The sequence below is a fragment of the Salvelinus fontinalis genome, chromosome 12 (assembly GCF_029448725.1).
Source record: "Salvelinus fontinalis isolate EN_2023a chromosome 12, ASM2944872v1, whole genome shotgun sequence".
Taxonomy (NCBI): Eukaryota; Metazoa; Chordata; class Actinopteri; order Salmoniformes; family Salmonidae; genus Salvelinus; species Salvelinus fontinalis.
In genome coordinates this window covers 34836952-34852407 of record NC_074676.1, presented here as the reverse complement: position 1 = coordinate 34852407, position 15456 = coordinate 34836952, and the positions used below count along the sequence as shown (strand labels likewise).

General features: G+C 41.0%; 2 protein-coding genes across 8 annotated transcripts in view; both read left to right on the top strand.

Moving 5' to 3' along the window:
- The window catches only part of LOC129867235 (transcriptional repressor p66-alpha-like), a 35759-nt gene extending 32001 nt beyond the window's left edge, over positions 1–3758 (top strand). For 5 of the 6 annotated variants that reach the window (XM_055940508.1, XM_055940504.1, XM_055940506.1 and 2 more), the window contains exons 10-11: positions 305–533; positions 1239–3758. In XM_055940508.1, the coding sequence (XP_055796483.1) occupies positions 305–533; positions 1239–1378 (369 nt within the window). In that variant the 3' untranslated portion in view covers positions 1379–3758. The remainder of the gene's footprint in view (positions 1–304; positions 534–1238) is intronic. The other variant, XM_055940509.1, reaches the window with a different exon arrangement.
- A 2872-nt stretch (positions 3759–6630) lies between these two features.
- Positions 6631–15456, top strand: part of LOC129867234 (yjeF N-terminal domain-containing 3-like) — a 94708-nt gene continuing 85882 nt past the window's right edge. The window contains exon 1 of one of the 2 annotated variants that reach the window (XM_055940503.1): positions 6631–6876. In XM_055940503.1, the coding sequence (XP_055796478.1) occupies positions 6821–6876 (56 nt within the window). In that variant the 5' untranslated portion in view covers positions 6631–6820. The remainder of the gene's footprint in view (positions 6877–15456) is intronic. The other variant, XM_055940502.1, reaches the window with a different exon arrangement.

Below are 15456 nucleotides of genomic sequence, written 5' to 3'. Positions count from 1 at the left end.
CACATGCTTAATTTGTGATGATGTTTGAGTGTTGAAGTCTACCCCTGGTTATCCGTAAATAAAAAACAAGAAAATGGCACCATCTGGTTTGCCTAATGTAAGAAATTTGAAATGATTATACTTTTACTTTTGATAATTAAGTATATTTAAAACCAAATACTCTCACTACTAACTCATAAGGAAGGGGAAGCTTGTCTAATGTACATTTTTTGATTCCTGGAAGAAGAAAAAAAACTGGCATACTTTTTGAGTCTATGAACACATTGGTTAATTACTAACGTTCCTGTTTTCTCCCTTCTCTCAGAGCTCTGGTCAGATGTCCCGTAGTGTGCAGCAGGTGGTGGGGTCTCGCGGTGTCACTCACTCGTTCTCCACGTCCTCTCAGCAGCTGCAGAACGCTGTGACCGCAGCCTCGCTGGTCAGCAGGCCAGGTAAGCATGCCATGCGCCCGGCGCAGGGGACAAAGGGCAGCAGCAGCAGTAACCCCTCGGCCAACCCCAACGCCTGGAGGAAGCAGACCACCGGGAACTCAGGTAGATGAATCTCTACAGGACAGAGACAAGCCTGTCCTCACCTCCTTTCTCTCTGCATCTGTTCTCCTCTCCATTCTCTCCCTACCTAGTGACCTGAAATGCATACTAGTGTCACTAAAGGTTGTGGAAGGTTTGTTTTTACTTCAATGTGGTGACAGTCAGTCTGATATGTAGATTAGCTATCTGTCCCCTTTCCTGTGTTATTATTATTATTATTCCTTGTGTTAGACTCATTGTAGAATTGTTTCATTCATCGGGGCCTTCTACAGGTTGAGTGGTAGTCAGCCTAGCAGTTAAAAGCCTTAGGCCAGAAACTGAAAGATCTCTAGTTCAAATCCCAGAGCCGATTAGGTGAAGAACCTGTGCCCTTGAGCAAGGCACTTAATCCTAATTCCTTTTGTAAGTTGCTCTGGCTAAGTGACTAAAATGTAATTGTGTCCTTTTATTCTGCTATGGCTGTATAGCTTGCAGACAGGCTAAATGATGGTACAGGGTCTGGTTGTGTAGCCTGCAGACAGGCTAACTGATGGTACAGGGTCTGGCTGTGTAGCCTGCAGACAGGCTAACTCATGGTACACGGTCTGGCTGTGTAGCTTGCAGACAGGCTAACTCATGGTACAGGGTGTTTGAGATGTCTGCTGTTTGGGCCTAATGAACATGTTCCTGTCCTGTATACTCACTGCTGTGGTTGTTGTCTTCCTTCAGGTGTGACCATGGCCTATGTGAACCCCAGCCTGTCTGTCCACAAGACCACCACCTCAGCCAACCTGGAGCGCCAGAGAGAGTACCTTCTGGACATGATTCCCTCCCGCTCCATCTCCCAGACAGCCAACACATGGAAATAACACCACCACTTATTATCAATCTGAATAATAGTCATTCTCATGATTAACCTAATAATGGGATCCTCTTGGGAAAACAACACCAGATGATCTACTCTGGAGTTATGAAATAAAAACAATACCCACCATCTTTCTCTGATGTCCGGAGTCTTCAGTTCCATTGTGGAGTACTGGTGTTACTGGGTGGGTACAGGGCTCTGAGATACGCTACATCCCATGGGTCAAAGGGGTTGGATGGACTCTCTCAAACAGTTTTGGTGCCCCTCTGCCCTGTCCTCCATGGTCAGTTCTGATCTTCACACATTCGCACTAAGAGTGATGGATGTCCCAGGCCAGTAGTATCTTTGGCTCTGCAGGTGACAGGACAGTTAACACCCCCCGCCCCCCTCCCTTCTACCTAGAAGAGCCAGGACCAGGTCTCTCTCTGGCCTCTCTGACTGACTGAGACTAGAGGACCATCCATGGAATATGAAAATGGCTTCAGCTTTGCAAAAACAAAATAATAAAAAAGACTTGGGGGGGAAAATCTAAACATCTATAAATACAGACTGCCTCTTTGATCCGACAGTGGTGCAGAACTGAGAAGAAGCCTACAGTGTGTCTGGTTATTTTGTATGGTTGAATGTTAGATTCATTTTTTATTTTTTTTCTGTAAATCATATCCTGTGTCGAGAGATTGTACTATTTTGGAACTGGACTCATGGAGGTCTGTGTTTGAAAGGTAACATTACTGTTGAGGTGGTTTTACATCTAATAGTTTAGTGTAAACATTTTTTAAAGACTTGTTTTCTAAGCTGAAAAAAACATGAAGTAACTGACTTAATACTGTATGTACAAACACAGAACCCATTGTGGGAGGACTATTCTTGAAAATAGTTTTGTAAAAATGTTACCTTCCAAAGAAATTGTTGCACCCAAATGGATCCCTTCTTTCTTCTGTTTTAACCCTCAGTGTTAAAATAAAGACAGGATGTGCTTGTTTTCCTGAAATGCAAGAGAGGGGGAAGGGACGTGATCTTATGAAATCATTTTGCTTTTAGTCATCGGTTGTGGTGCATTACTTTTCTTCTAGGCAAATGCCGTCTCTGGGTGTATTTGTAGGGTCATTAGTTAAGATATTGTTTATGCCCTCAGTTCCAATGGATCTCTACTCTAGATTACATGTGTCCAGCGGTTCCTACACGCCCACTCATTGATCTAAAAGTCTGGACAGCTTTCAAAATGTAGTTGTAAAGCCCTAGCAACATTATACTTTTAGTATTTTCTTTTACAAAGGTGAGTGTATGACTTGTCACGTCCCTTAATTAGCTAGCTAGCCCATCTGGTGGAAAAGCCAGCGGTATTTTACTTTTATAGGTGGTGCAGTACAGGGTGAGAAGCTGTTGAAAAATGCACCATGCCTACAAAGCTCCCTCTCAGAAGGAATAAGACGTGTCAGTATATGAGGGCTTATGAGGTTGCGCTTCTGTATCAAAACAACATGGTTCAGAACTACACAACAGTTCAGTGGCCTAGTAGAAATTAATCTGAAAGGAAATGATCAAACAACAATGCAGGTTGTGTCTTGTGCAGCCACATTCATTTTTCAATTTTCTTCTTCCTATAAATGCCCATGCTTTCTCCTGATACGTTTTTATAGCAGTGTGAGTGTCCTTAGACAGTACAGTCTTAATTAATTAATACATTTTCATATGAACCCCGTTGTTTTCTGTAACCTTAAGCTATTTGTCTGATCACCTATTATCATTTTGGTACCTTGTTTTTTCATAGCTGCCCCTAGATCAGATTTCAGATGGATTCATTTGCTTGCAGCTCTAATAACACCACATTCTCCATATAGTGAACTACTTAATAAAGAGCTGTGAGTAAAAGTGTTCAACTATATAGGGTGTCATTTGAGATTTGCATGTTTGTCAATCTCTTGGAGCCCTGCTCTCAGACACATGATGGCTGATGGTGATTGTCCTGGCCAGTGTTCCAGGGGTTATGGCTAGAACGGCTACAGCTTATTTGTCGAATTGGCCAAACATGACTTCGTAGCAGGTTAGGGGAATGAGGTTAAGGTTAGGAAAAGGATTAGGGTTAGCGAAAATACAAAAACTTTCGATGTCAATTTCACATAAGCTGTATCCATCTAGCAATGACCTGTTCCAGCAGCCATTACTGTGCTGTCCTGAATACTGCCTGCTGCAGTTTGACAACCAACACCATTCCGTTTTACCAGGGGTGCTAGTAGACTACAGGATAGCTGTGTTTAGACTACAGGATAGCACCTAACCCTGAAAACGTTTCTTTTTTTTGTTTACAAGAAATGCTTCTATTTGTTTTTTATTTTTTTTCTCTGCTCTGTCAAGTAATAATAATAAAACTAATTTTAACCCCATTTTTATTCTGGGGTTTGTGTATTGTTATAAAGTGTAATATTGACTTGAATGACTTGCTGACTTTTGAAATGTTCACATTTTTTGTATTGGATTGCACCTTGTAGTTTATAACATGATCAGGCTTATTGGCCTGATCTTTCAAATCCATATGTCACAAGGGATTAAGTATTTATTGCACTCAAATGCATCATCAATTGAAGTTGTCCAAGATTGATCAGATGTTTCGGTCTAAAATTCAAACGATGGGCCTATATGGAAAAAGCCGTAACATTAAAATGACAGTTGTGTTCTCTCAACGCTTCTATTTTGGCAATCCACGTAGGTGCAGCAGCACGGCATGAATTAGAATTCATCAGAATGTCAATTTCCCATCAAAAGGAAGACTGCATAGGTGTGCGTAAAATAGGTTAAATGTGTGCGTAAAATCCTCTGGATGCCCTTAGCGCTCAATTCTGTCAACCACCTTCGGCATAAATACAGCTGAGATGGAGTTTGGTCAGAGGGAAGTGCGTCTTAATTTCCCCACGCTTCTCTTTGACTAGAGATGATTCTCCCTCTGGCCCCTCTTAACTCCAGTGGTTTGGCGAGCACAGCATTGTACTGCGCCAGTTTAGAGCGGTTGCGTCAGTTGTCTGGTCATGCATCTCCAAAGCAGTGTGTCTTTCCCCCTTGATTGCGTTGACGCTCAGGTCACAGGCCGCGCGCTCTCTTCGGTTCAAGAGAAGATACCTGTGTGTGTCTCTGCTTGACATTTTGAAGCTGAGCGTTTCTAAAGTGAGGAAGATTTGTGCGTGGTAAGTGCTGCAGTAAGTGCTGCTCAGCTTAGGATAGCCCATGGCAAACCTCCCAAAACCAAAGTCCGTGATCTTGACTTGGTTGTCCCTAGTCAGCAGTACATTCTCACATTTCATGTCTCGGTGGACGATGTTATGTTGATGGAGATAGTTCACAGCACTGACAATCTGGGAGAACATGGTTTTGGCTTGGACAATGGGGATGGAATTTACCTCTTGGATTTTTTGGAGAAGGTCCGTTGTTGCCGCTTCCATCACGTTGCAAACCTCGATGAATTCGTGCACATGTGTAACGGATGTGAAATGGCTATCTAGTTAGCGGTGGTGCGCGCTAATAGCTTTTCAATCGGTGACGTAACTTGCTCTGAAACCTTGAAGTAGTGGTTCCCCTTGCTCTGCAAGGGCCACGGCTTTTGTGGTGTGATGGGTAACGACGCTTCGTGGGTGTCAGTTGTTGATGTGTGCAGATGGTCCCTGGTTCGCGCCCGGGGCGAGGGGACGGACGAAAGTTATACAGTTACACATGGACAATATTGTCATGTCTCACTTCCCTCAGAAGCGTCAGCTCCCTGGGTAGAAACTTGTGGACCAATTCGTGAGGAGCCTTTTTGCGGCCCACAATTTTTATGGCGACCTCAGAATTATGTTTCTGGGAGCTTGCCAGTTTGACTTTGGAGTAGCTTCCCTCGCCGATTGTCACCCCCAATTTGTAGCCCATCCCGCGCAGAACTTTTTCCATGAACATGTTCAAAAAGGTATGTTTGACTTTCTGCTCTTCAAAATGTGTCTGGTTGTTGCCCCTTCGGATCATGAACGCCGGTGGTCGCACGCTCTTCGACCAATTTGAGGAACAGTTAGGTGTCTCAGGTGGCGGTGACAACTGTGAGATAAAAAACATTGGAGACACGTATTGATAAGGTCACGGTCGTGTTTGCGCGTGTATTATGACGACATTATGACAACCATAGACATTAAATCTAGCAAAACCTGAGCTTTTATCGTCGGTGGCATGCTGAGGCTTAAATAATCACATATTACTGAATCTGATCAATAATGAATACATTTTTATCTTATTTTGTCTACTTGGCTGTATGAAATGCAACAATCCTTCTAATTGGATTTTGTTAGCTGTAATGCCTTAATATGACCTCAGGGTGGCAGACCGCACCAAGAATCTCCTTGGCCTCATGCATGTGTCTGTCTCTATTAATACACAGTTACAGCTGTTTGGGGGTCCCTTTTTTACAAGGACTTACTCAATAGAAGGGGAAAAAGGAAGGAGTCTAATCTAAATTTCCCCCAAAATTGGTGTCCACTCCAGATGAGTGTCTTCCCATTGTCCTGTCACTCACCACACTATACAAACTGACCAAAAACAACTGGACTTTAAATTGTTCATAAAATGAGCAGGCTGTTGGCTGACTGTTAGATAGAACTTCATGGAGCAGGCCTGCTGGAATGTAGAACAGGCTAGAATGTCGTGAGCAGCACTGACCTTCCCTGAACAATGAGCTATTGTTTGATATCTCGACCAAGTTAGGAGCCACAGCCCTTGGCTTGGTAGCTATTGGCAATGGTTGTTTTTACTGTACTGTATACACTTCTGCTTATGGAGGTTGTGTGTGTGTGTGTTTGCGTCATAGACTTGCATGCATCATTTGTGTGTGTGTGCAGTTGGGGATTTACCGTAAACATGTTTTATTCACTTTCATGCTTCAAACACATATAACCATGATCCCATCTACTTCAAGTTTCAGGCACAGATTAAACCATCAATATATTAAATGCAATACATTCATCTGGTATTTATGGGATTTTCTGAATGTTGTATTATGCTCAATGTCACCAAAGATGTCAAATTCAAATTTGTCTATATACATTTGTATGCATTTCCAGCCTCCCCCTCTATAAAATGACAAGCATTGTTATTGTGTCTGTGTGATTGTAATCTGGAGAGCTTTGAGGCATTCCCCACTCTCCACAGTTTCTCCACAGAGGGTTTGTTGGTTTTGCCACTGAGGGGGGCAGTACTTTCTGTCTGAGCTTCTACGACTCACCGCAGGCTGGGCCAATCAGCTGGCTACGTCCATATCTCCCTGCGTCTTAATTGGCTGTCTCTCTCAGAGAAGGGCTGCTGATACAAACATGAGAGAGAGCGTTCTGAGTGGGAAATAGCAGACAGAGAACAAGAGTGTATTCTGTAAAGCAGTGCAGCTCATTCTACCCTTCTTCTGCGTCTGTACTGAATCCTCCCAGGCTGACAAAAGATGAACCACAGCTCGACTGAACCGGCGGAGACCATCGAGCTACTGCGGTATCTCAGGTAGGCACTTAGCAGAATTAGGGAAACACAGCTATTCCTGCTCTCAATTTACAAAAAATATCCAATGCCGGCTGGCAGTAGCCTACATCTTTTATTATGGATTGTGAACTCTGTTTTACACATCCTGCTTTGTAAATGTGAACTGACCTTTTGATAGCTGATGGCGTATGAGATTTTATGCATGTTTTTATATTGTAGACATAAAGTTGGGTGTGTGATGTAGGTTTTCATCCAGAGAGGTGGTTCTCTGTGTAGAGACAAGTGTCCAGAGCAGCCCCCCCTGTGGCTGCCGACTGCTTTCATTACTGTACTTTTATGCAACAGATAACAAAACCTGTCGCACCAACTCATGTTTCTCTCGCAGCCCTGAGATAGAGAGAGAGAGAAGCACAGAAAGAGAGACTGTTTGAAAAAGAACAAAGGGGACTCATATCAAGGCGGTTTGAACACAGTTGCAGCCGAGAGTATTTTTCAGTGACAATATATTTGTGTCGTTAGACAATTTGAAAATGATTTCTCTCTGATATGAAAGATAAGATCCTTATGCTTCCAAAACTGTTCCGCAAGTGATGCGTGTTAATGTTCAGACCAAGCACAGAAGACATCTTCGTCCAATGACTCTTATGTGTAATGTACTGGAACTGTCATGATCAAGGGCTAAGGTGATACCTGCTAGGGCTTGATTCTGCTGCCTGCCTGTCAGGTACTGATTTGGAGCAAGATGTGAATCACTTGCCGGAGATCCCCTGTCTGTCTTAGACAGAAGACTAAGTTCTAGGCTGATTGTAATACACTGTGTTGATATGAAAGATGATGATGGACTCTATAATGTACATTATTTATAAATGTATGGAGTTTTTTAAATATATATATATATATATAATATCAAACCATAACTCTGAATACCATTTGCATACATTGATCTAAGAGTATTGCTTTTAGTACTTTGATTAGATATTGGCAGAGACTACGGACAAAACATACATCTGCCCTAGAAAATCTAACTGTTCCTGCTGCGTGTATTCTAGGCAGTTCCAACCTCTCTCCACCTGTCTTCCTTAGCGGGATCAAGATGCCTGAATGAATTATAATTACTGTTTCTGTGATTGAATCAGCTAGTCATGTTTAATTTAGTGTTGGTATGCTAACCATGTCCCTGCTGCCGTCCTAAAGTATAATTTCATCACTTGTAAATCAGGGATGCATGTTAGCTAATCAGTCCATTACATGGCTCTTGAGTGGTGTAGCGGTCTAAGGCACTGCATCTCAGTGCAAGAGGCGTCACTATAGTACCTGGTTCGAATTCAGGCTGTATCACATCCGGCCGTGATTGGGAGTCCCATAGGACGGCGCACAATTGGCCCAGCGTTGTCGGGGTTTGGCCGGAGTAGGCCGTCATTGTAAATAAGAATTTGTTCTTAACTGACTTGCCTAGTTAAATAAAGGTTAAATAAATAAAAAATAACAGCATGACATGGTACCTGGAGGTGGGCACCTCAGAGCAGGTTACACTCATCCACATGTCCGCATAGTCCAATACAAAAAAGAAATACATTTCAATATATTTCACTTAAAATGCCTTAAATGTATTCCAGAGATATTACATGTATTCCAGAGATGCATGTACATACATTTGCATCTTTGCTCAAATGCATGTAATGTATGACAATTCCAGAAATGCATGGCTATGACATCTGGTCTACAGGGTGGCCAAGGTATTTCCTAATTCGGCATATGACATAGTTTGCCCCTTCAGAGGATTCTTAAATTAGTCTTTACGTATTGACCAGTAGCTAGGTTTCCATCCAATTGGCGATTCAATTTGATGTGAATATTCCAAAATCTGCATAAACAAAATAGTCCCATTTTCCCACCAGTGGTGTCTCCACCAAACTGACCTGTAAGCAGTGCGTGATGAAGTAGTGCACACAAAATGTAGTTTTTCACTTACGCTTTCATGTACAGAATAAAAATCAAAAATGTTCCATCGCATTTTCAGCTCTACCGATAGTTTTGTCACAAAAACGTTTGTATTAAATAGCAAATGTGCCTACTCTGGTCTTGGTACGTGCGCTCTGGCCAACAGTTTCTAGATACAGTGTGGGTATGCTAGTCTATATGATGAGATTATTATGGATAAGAGCGAGAATATTTTATTTGTCAAACATCGATCATCATGTCACAAGAGTAAGACCATCGATATTTATTGGAAAGGAGCATCAAGATCATTGTGCACTTTCACCACCCTGTGAAGTTGATCATAATTTATGTCTTCTGTAGCCTAATAAACTGCATGGTTTCTCAAATCGTAGTGGGAGGACCACACAACATATAATCGCGTGAGTTTATTTCGATATGATGGTTATTATATCAATATTTGCGCATAAAGCCGTTTCTCGCCAAATACATTTTACAGACAAAAAAGATCCCACCATGTCGAACGAACAAATTATGTCGTCATTTATAAAATTGTACCGAAACTTCCCGTTTCTATCACAGCTATCGTGACAGTAAAACATATATAATGGTGTGATTTTACTCTCATGAAAACTGGATGGAAACATGGTTAGTGGAGATTATTTAAATTGTTATGGTGAGTAAAAAAACTAAGTTTTGTTAAACTTCATAAAACAGTTGCCATCTCAAGAAGTTACATAAAAAAGGACTTTAGGAAGTGCCTGTCTTTAGTTTAATTAAATTATGAAAAAATCTAGTGCCCAAGATGTGAAAGACATGGATCCACTACATGACTAATAATGTATCATGTTTGGAGTAATTTGTGTAGTAATTTAAATGCATTTGAATGCATTGTAGTGCTTTTGGTATGTGTCAAGTACAATAAAAATAAATGTTGACAAAATATGTTGTAGCTGTGTAAGCCTATTAGAGGATCTGGAGGCGTGGCTTGTAGGAGGCCTTGTATACGCTCTCTTTGGGTTAAACACATGCGAGTGTCATGCCAGTTTAATTGTTATGTTGTACACTGTTACTAAAGGTTGCGCTTTTACACGCCATTGTCCATTGTTAAGGCTGTCACCATTTCGCCCACCTACCTAATACCACCCCTTTTCTTAGCCCCAGTTAATATTGCATATGTAGTATTGTGTTGTCTTTGCTTCTTTTTTTTTACCCTGTATTATAAAAGCCCTTTCCATAGAATCTTCCCCCTTTAGAAATCAAATTGTATTTGTCACATGCGCTGAATACAACAGGTGTAGTAGACCTTACCGTGAAATGCTTACTTACAAGCCCTTAACCAACAATGCAATTTTTAAGAAAACCATCTGAAACTCATAGCTTCCTGCCCTTTATTTCTTTATTCCCAGATTGCTTAATGTTTCCATGTACAGCACCAGTCCAAAGTTTGAGCACACCTGCTCATTCATCGTTAATTGTACTATTTTCTACATTGTAGAATAATAGTGAAGACATCAAAACTATGAAATAACACATATGGAATCATGTAGTAACCAAAAAAAAGCGTTAAACAAATCAAAATATATTTTAGATTTTAGATTCTTCAAAGTAGCCACCCTTTGCCTTGATGACATCTTTGCACACTCTTGGTATTCTCTCCACAAGCTTCATCAGGTAGTCACCTGGATTGCATTTAAATTAACAGGTGTGCCTTGTTAGAAGTTAATTTGTGGAATTGATTTTCTTCTTAATGCATTTGAGCCAATCAGTTGTGTTGTGACAAGGTAGGGTGTATACAGAAGATAGCCCTATTTGGTAAAAGACCAAGTCCATATTATGGCAAGAACAGCTCAAATAAGCAAAGAGAAACGACAGTCCATTACTTTAAGACATGAAGGTCAGTCAATCTGGACATTTTTTCAAGTGCAGTCACAAAAACCATCAAGCGCTATGATGGAACTGGCTCTCATGAGGACCGCCACAGGAAAGGAAGAACCAGAGTTACCTCTGCTGCAGAGGATACGTTCATTAGAGTTAACTGCACCTCCGATTGCAGTTAACTGGAGGAAGAGGTGTGATGGTTTGGGGGTGCTTTGCTGGTGACACTGTCTGTGATTTATTTAGAATTCAAGGCACACTTAACCAGCATGGCTACAGCAGCATTCTGCAGCAATACTCCATCCCATCTGGTTTGTGCTTAGTGGGACTATCATTTGTTTTTCAACAGGACAAATAGCCAACACACCTCCAGGCTGTGTAAGGGCTATTTGACCAAGAAGTAGAGTGATGGAGTGCTGCATCAGATGACCTGTTGGAAAAACATTCCAGGTGAAGCTGGTTGAGAGAATGCCAAGAGTGTGCAAAGCTGTCAAGGCAAAGGGTGCCTACTTTACACTTTTTTGGTGTTACACAAATTATTCCATATGTGTTATTTCATAGTTTTGATGTCTTCGCTATTATTCTTCAATGTAGAAAATAGTCAAAATAAAGAAAAAACCTAGGATGAGTAGGTGTGTCCAAACCTTTGGCTGGTACTGTAGGTCTATGTCTGACTGATCGAAAGTAACTGCTCCCACATCAATGACTGTTAGTTAATGCCTTGTTGTATGACTGCCTGAATGTATGTAAATGTTTCTGCCTTGAAAAGTAAAATCAAATAATATAGATTTCATTACGGTATGATAGGTAATTTTTTAAATATTTGCCATACATTTGAATGTAAACACATATTTCTTACAAATACAATCAAAAGTAACATTACCTAATACATTTAAAAAATACACTACCGTTAAAAAGTTTGGGGTCACTTAGAATTGTTCTTGTTTTTTAAAGAAAAGCACATTTTTGATCAAATTGATCAGAAATACAGTGTAGACATTGTTATTGTTGTAAATTACTATTGTAGCTGGAAATGGCTGATTTTTAATGGAATATCTACAAAGGCTTACACCAGTCTCAACATCAGCAATGAAGAGGCGACTCTGGGATGTTGGCCTTCTAGGCAGAGTTGCAAAGAAAAAGCCATTTCTCAGACTGGCCAATAAAAAGAAAAGATTAAGATGGGCAAAAGAACACAGACACTTGACAGAGGAACTCTGCCTAGAAGGCCAGCATCCCGGAGTCACCTCTTCACTGTTGACATTGAGACTGGTGTTTTGCGGGTACTATTTAATGAAGCTGCCAGTTGAGGACTTGTGAGGCGTCTATTTCTCAAACTAGAGACACTAATGTACTTGTCCTCTTGCTCAGTTGTGCACCGGGGCCTCCCACTCTTTCTATTCTGGTTAGAGCCAGTTTGCGCTTTCTGTGAAGGGAGTAAGTAGTACACAGCGTTGTACGAGATCTTCAGTTTTTTGGCAATTTCTCACATGGAATAGCATTAATTTCTATGAACAAGAATAGACTGACGAGTTTCAGAAGAAAGTCCTTTGTTTCTGGCCATTTTGAACCTGTAATCAAACCCACAAATGCTGATGCTCCAGATACTCAACTAGTCTAAAGAAGGCCAGTTTTATTGCTTCTTTAATCAGGACAACATCATTGCTAACATAATTGCAAAAGGGTTTTCTAATGATCAATTAACCTTTTAAAATGATAAACTTTGGATTAACAACGTGCCATTGGAACACAGGAGTGATGGTTGCTGATAATGGGCCTCTGTAAGCCTATGTAGATATTCCATAAAGAATCAGCCGTTTCCAGCTACAATAGTCATTTACAAAATTAACAATGTGTACCCTGTATTTCTGATCAATTTGATGTTATTTTAATGGACAAAAAGTGTGCTTTCAAAAAGAAGGACTTTTCTAAGTGACCCCAAACTTTTGAACGGTAGTGCATATTTACAAAATATATCGATAAATACATGTGAAAATATATTTTTACGGTATGATATTTGTGCGTCTAATTTTCTCACTCATTATTCGCAATCCATTCAGGACTGCCCATTACTAATGGTAGCGTCCACATTAATGTAGAACTGTTTAGAAACATATTGTAATCTTATTTACAATAAAAGTGACTCCAAAATGACACAATACATTATTTACCATTAATTTCTATTGTGCATAAAATAATCTAAACACGACCATACCAAACAGCAAATGCATCCAACAAGTTTGTAGAGTCACAAACTTGATGTAATCATTCTGTGATATGAATATGGATCCAAATACTAAACTTTTGATTACTTTAGTAAACATATCAGTGAATTTGTCACAATACTTTTGGTCTACTAAAATGGGGAACTATGTACAAAAAATGCTTTAATTTCTAAATGGTTCACCCGATATGGATGAAAATACCCTCAAATGAATGCTGAAAGTCTGCCCGTGAATCTTAAAGTCCTTGTACCATTTCAAATCCAAAATGCTGGAATACAGAGCCTATATCACTGTCCCAATAATTACGGAGGTCACTGTATACATGTTGGAACGTATTAAATACATTTTTAAAATACATTATTTGGCCAATTTTTCAATATTTCACATGCGTCCTTAAAAATGAATCTAGAAATACATTTGAATTTTATTCCCCCCCCCAAATGGGATGTCCACACAAGAGACGGCTTGTTCCTCTCTCTATAGAGTAGGAGGCTGCCAGGAGAGGTGTTTGAAGGAGCTTCTCCACACACATACAGGCTTGTGCAAACAAACACACATGATGCATGTAAACAAACACAGATGCTTATCTCAGACACACACACCCTGACTGACACACGCTGGCATCTAAACACTATACAGTCAGTGAGGAACATGGTAAATGACATAGTGTTGGATGGAACACAATGGGAAGGTTACAGACTTAATGTCTGGATGCCGGGGAGATTTATTAGCCTCGCGAGCCGACTGATGCCGCAAGCTTATATTTAATGCTGCACACGTAGTGGTGATCAGTCTGGTAATTACAAGTCTAGAGATTTCTGCCTCTACTGTTACTGTCAAATTCACACCCTCTGTCCTGTGTTTATGTCCTGATGTCCTGTCACACTGTCAGCGGCCTTGATAACTATGGCCCATTCATAAGCATTACCCAGAGGCATTCTGTATTTGTATTGATTTGTATGTATTAGCCTACTGTGAAAAATACCATGAGTTTGGCCTGGCCCACTGTTACTGCTACTGGCCTGATAGCTCACAGCCTATTTATATGCATTACATACAATGCTGTATTTTTATTAATCTCGTATGCAGTACCATGTAATGAACCAGACTAGTGATGTTGGTTTACATTTTCCTCAAATTCACCAGTGAAGGGTCTTTCAGCGTCAGAATAACATTGTCTCAACATTATCCATGTCTTATATGCCGGTTAACATACTTGCCACTCTTTCTAACACTGTCTGTTTCTCATTGTAATAAGTCCTGTAGCGCCACTGTACCACTGCCTTCCATACGCGAGCTGAGCCTCATTGACTAGAGAATAACCCTGGAGAGAAGGCCTCACTGATCTCTCCTGGTTATTTGGGGATAGCTTATAAAGCCTGCGCAGTGTATTGCTGTTAATTAAGTTATAGCCTCATGAAACCATCACGGTAACAGGTAATACTGCTTTTATAGTCTTTACTTCTGGGCTTTAGTTATACTGCAGGAAAACAGCCACTCCCATAACCAGGCTGATCGAAGTGGTTCATTTACCAACCACCAATAACTCCATTCATAATGCATAGGGATTTTATGCAGTGTGCAATGTATATTTTACATATGCATACATTTTTTTGTGTTGAAGGGGCGATACATCCATGCATATGCTATAATATGTTGTTGTCACAGCAACTGTTTTCGAGGCTGGGAAGGATATGTGATTATAGATGTTGTTTGAGTGGAGTGTTGTCGGTGTTGTATCTCTGAGGAGGTGGGCTGTGGAGGGTTGGGTAGAGGTGAGGAGGTGAGCTGTGTGGGGTTGGGTGGAGTTGGGTGTGGGTGGGTGGATGCATAGCTACGGATAGGCCCGCTTCAATTGAATTACAGTATGGGAGTGAAAAAAGGTTTGCAGGCTTAGGAGACCAGCAAGCAGGCAGGCAGGCAGGAAGGCAGGCAGGCAGGTAGGGAGACAGACACTGTGTCTTTGCCCACAACGGTACATCCATGCAGCACAGAGCTAGCTAGCAACTCCCGGTCCCGGGCAGTGTGGAATGAGGGACACAACATAACCCTGCCAAGTCTGGTTTATAGTAGACCCAAGGCCTCAGTCAGCAGGGTGTCCAGGCTTTGTCAACACAGTATAACAAGAGACAGAATGGGGGAGGGCAAGGAAAAACACTCATTCAAAATGCCTAACATTTGTTTTACATCGGGCTGAGCAAAATCTTGTTTATCTGACCTCTAAATGCCTGTGTGTAATCTTTCAGTGGATACACTAAGCTAGCCTGTCAGGACTGGCTGTGTGTGCGTGCGTGATTATACGTGTATGCGTTTGTGTGTATATACAGTGCTTTCGGAAAGTATTCAGACCACTTTTCCACATTTGTTACGTTACAGCCTCATTCTAAAATGGATAAAATGAAAAAAAAGATTCAGCAATCTACACACAATACCCCATCATGACAAAGCAAAAACAGGTTTTTAGAACATTTTTGCAAATGTATTAAATAAAAGTATTCAGACTCTTTGCTATGAGACTCGAAATTGAGCTCAGGTGCATCCTGTTTCAATTGATCATCCT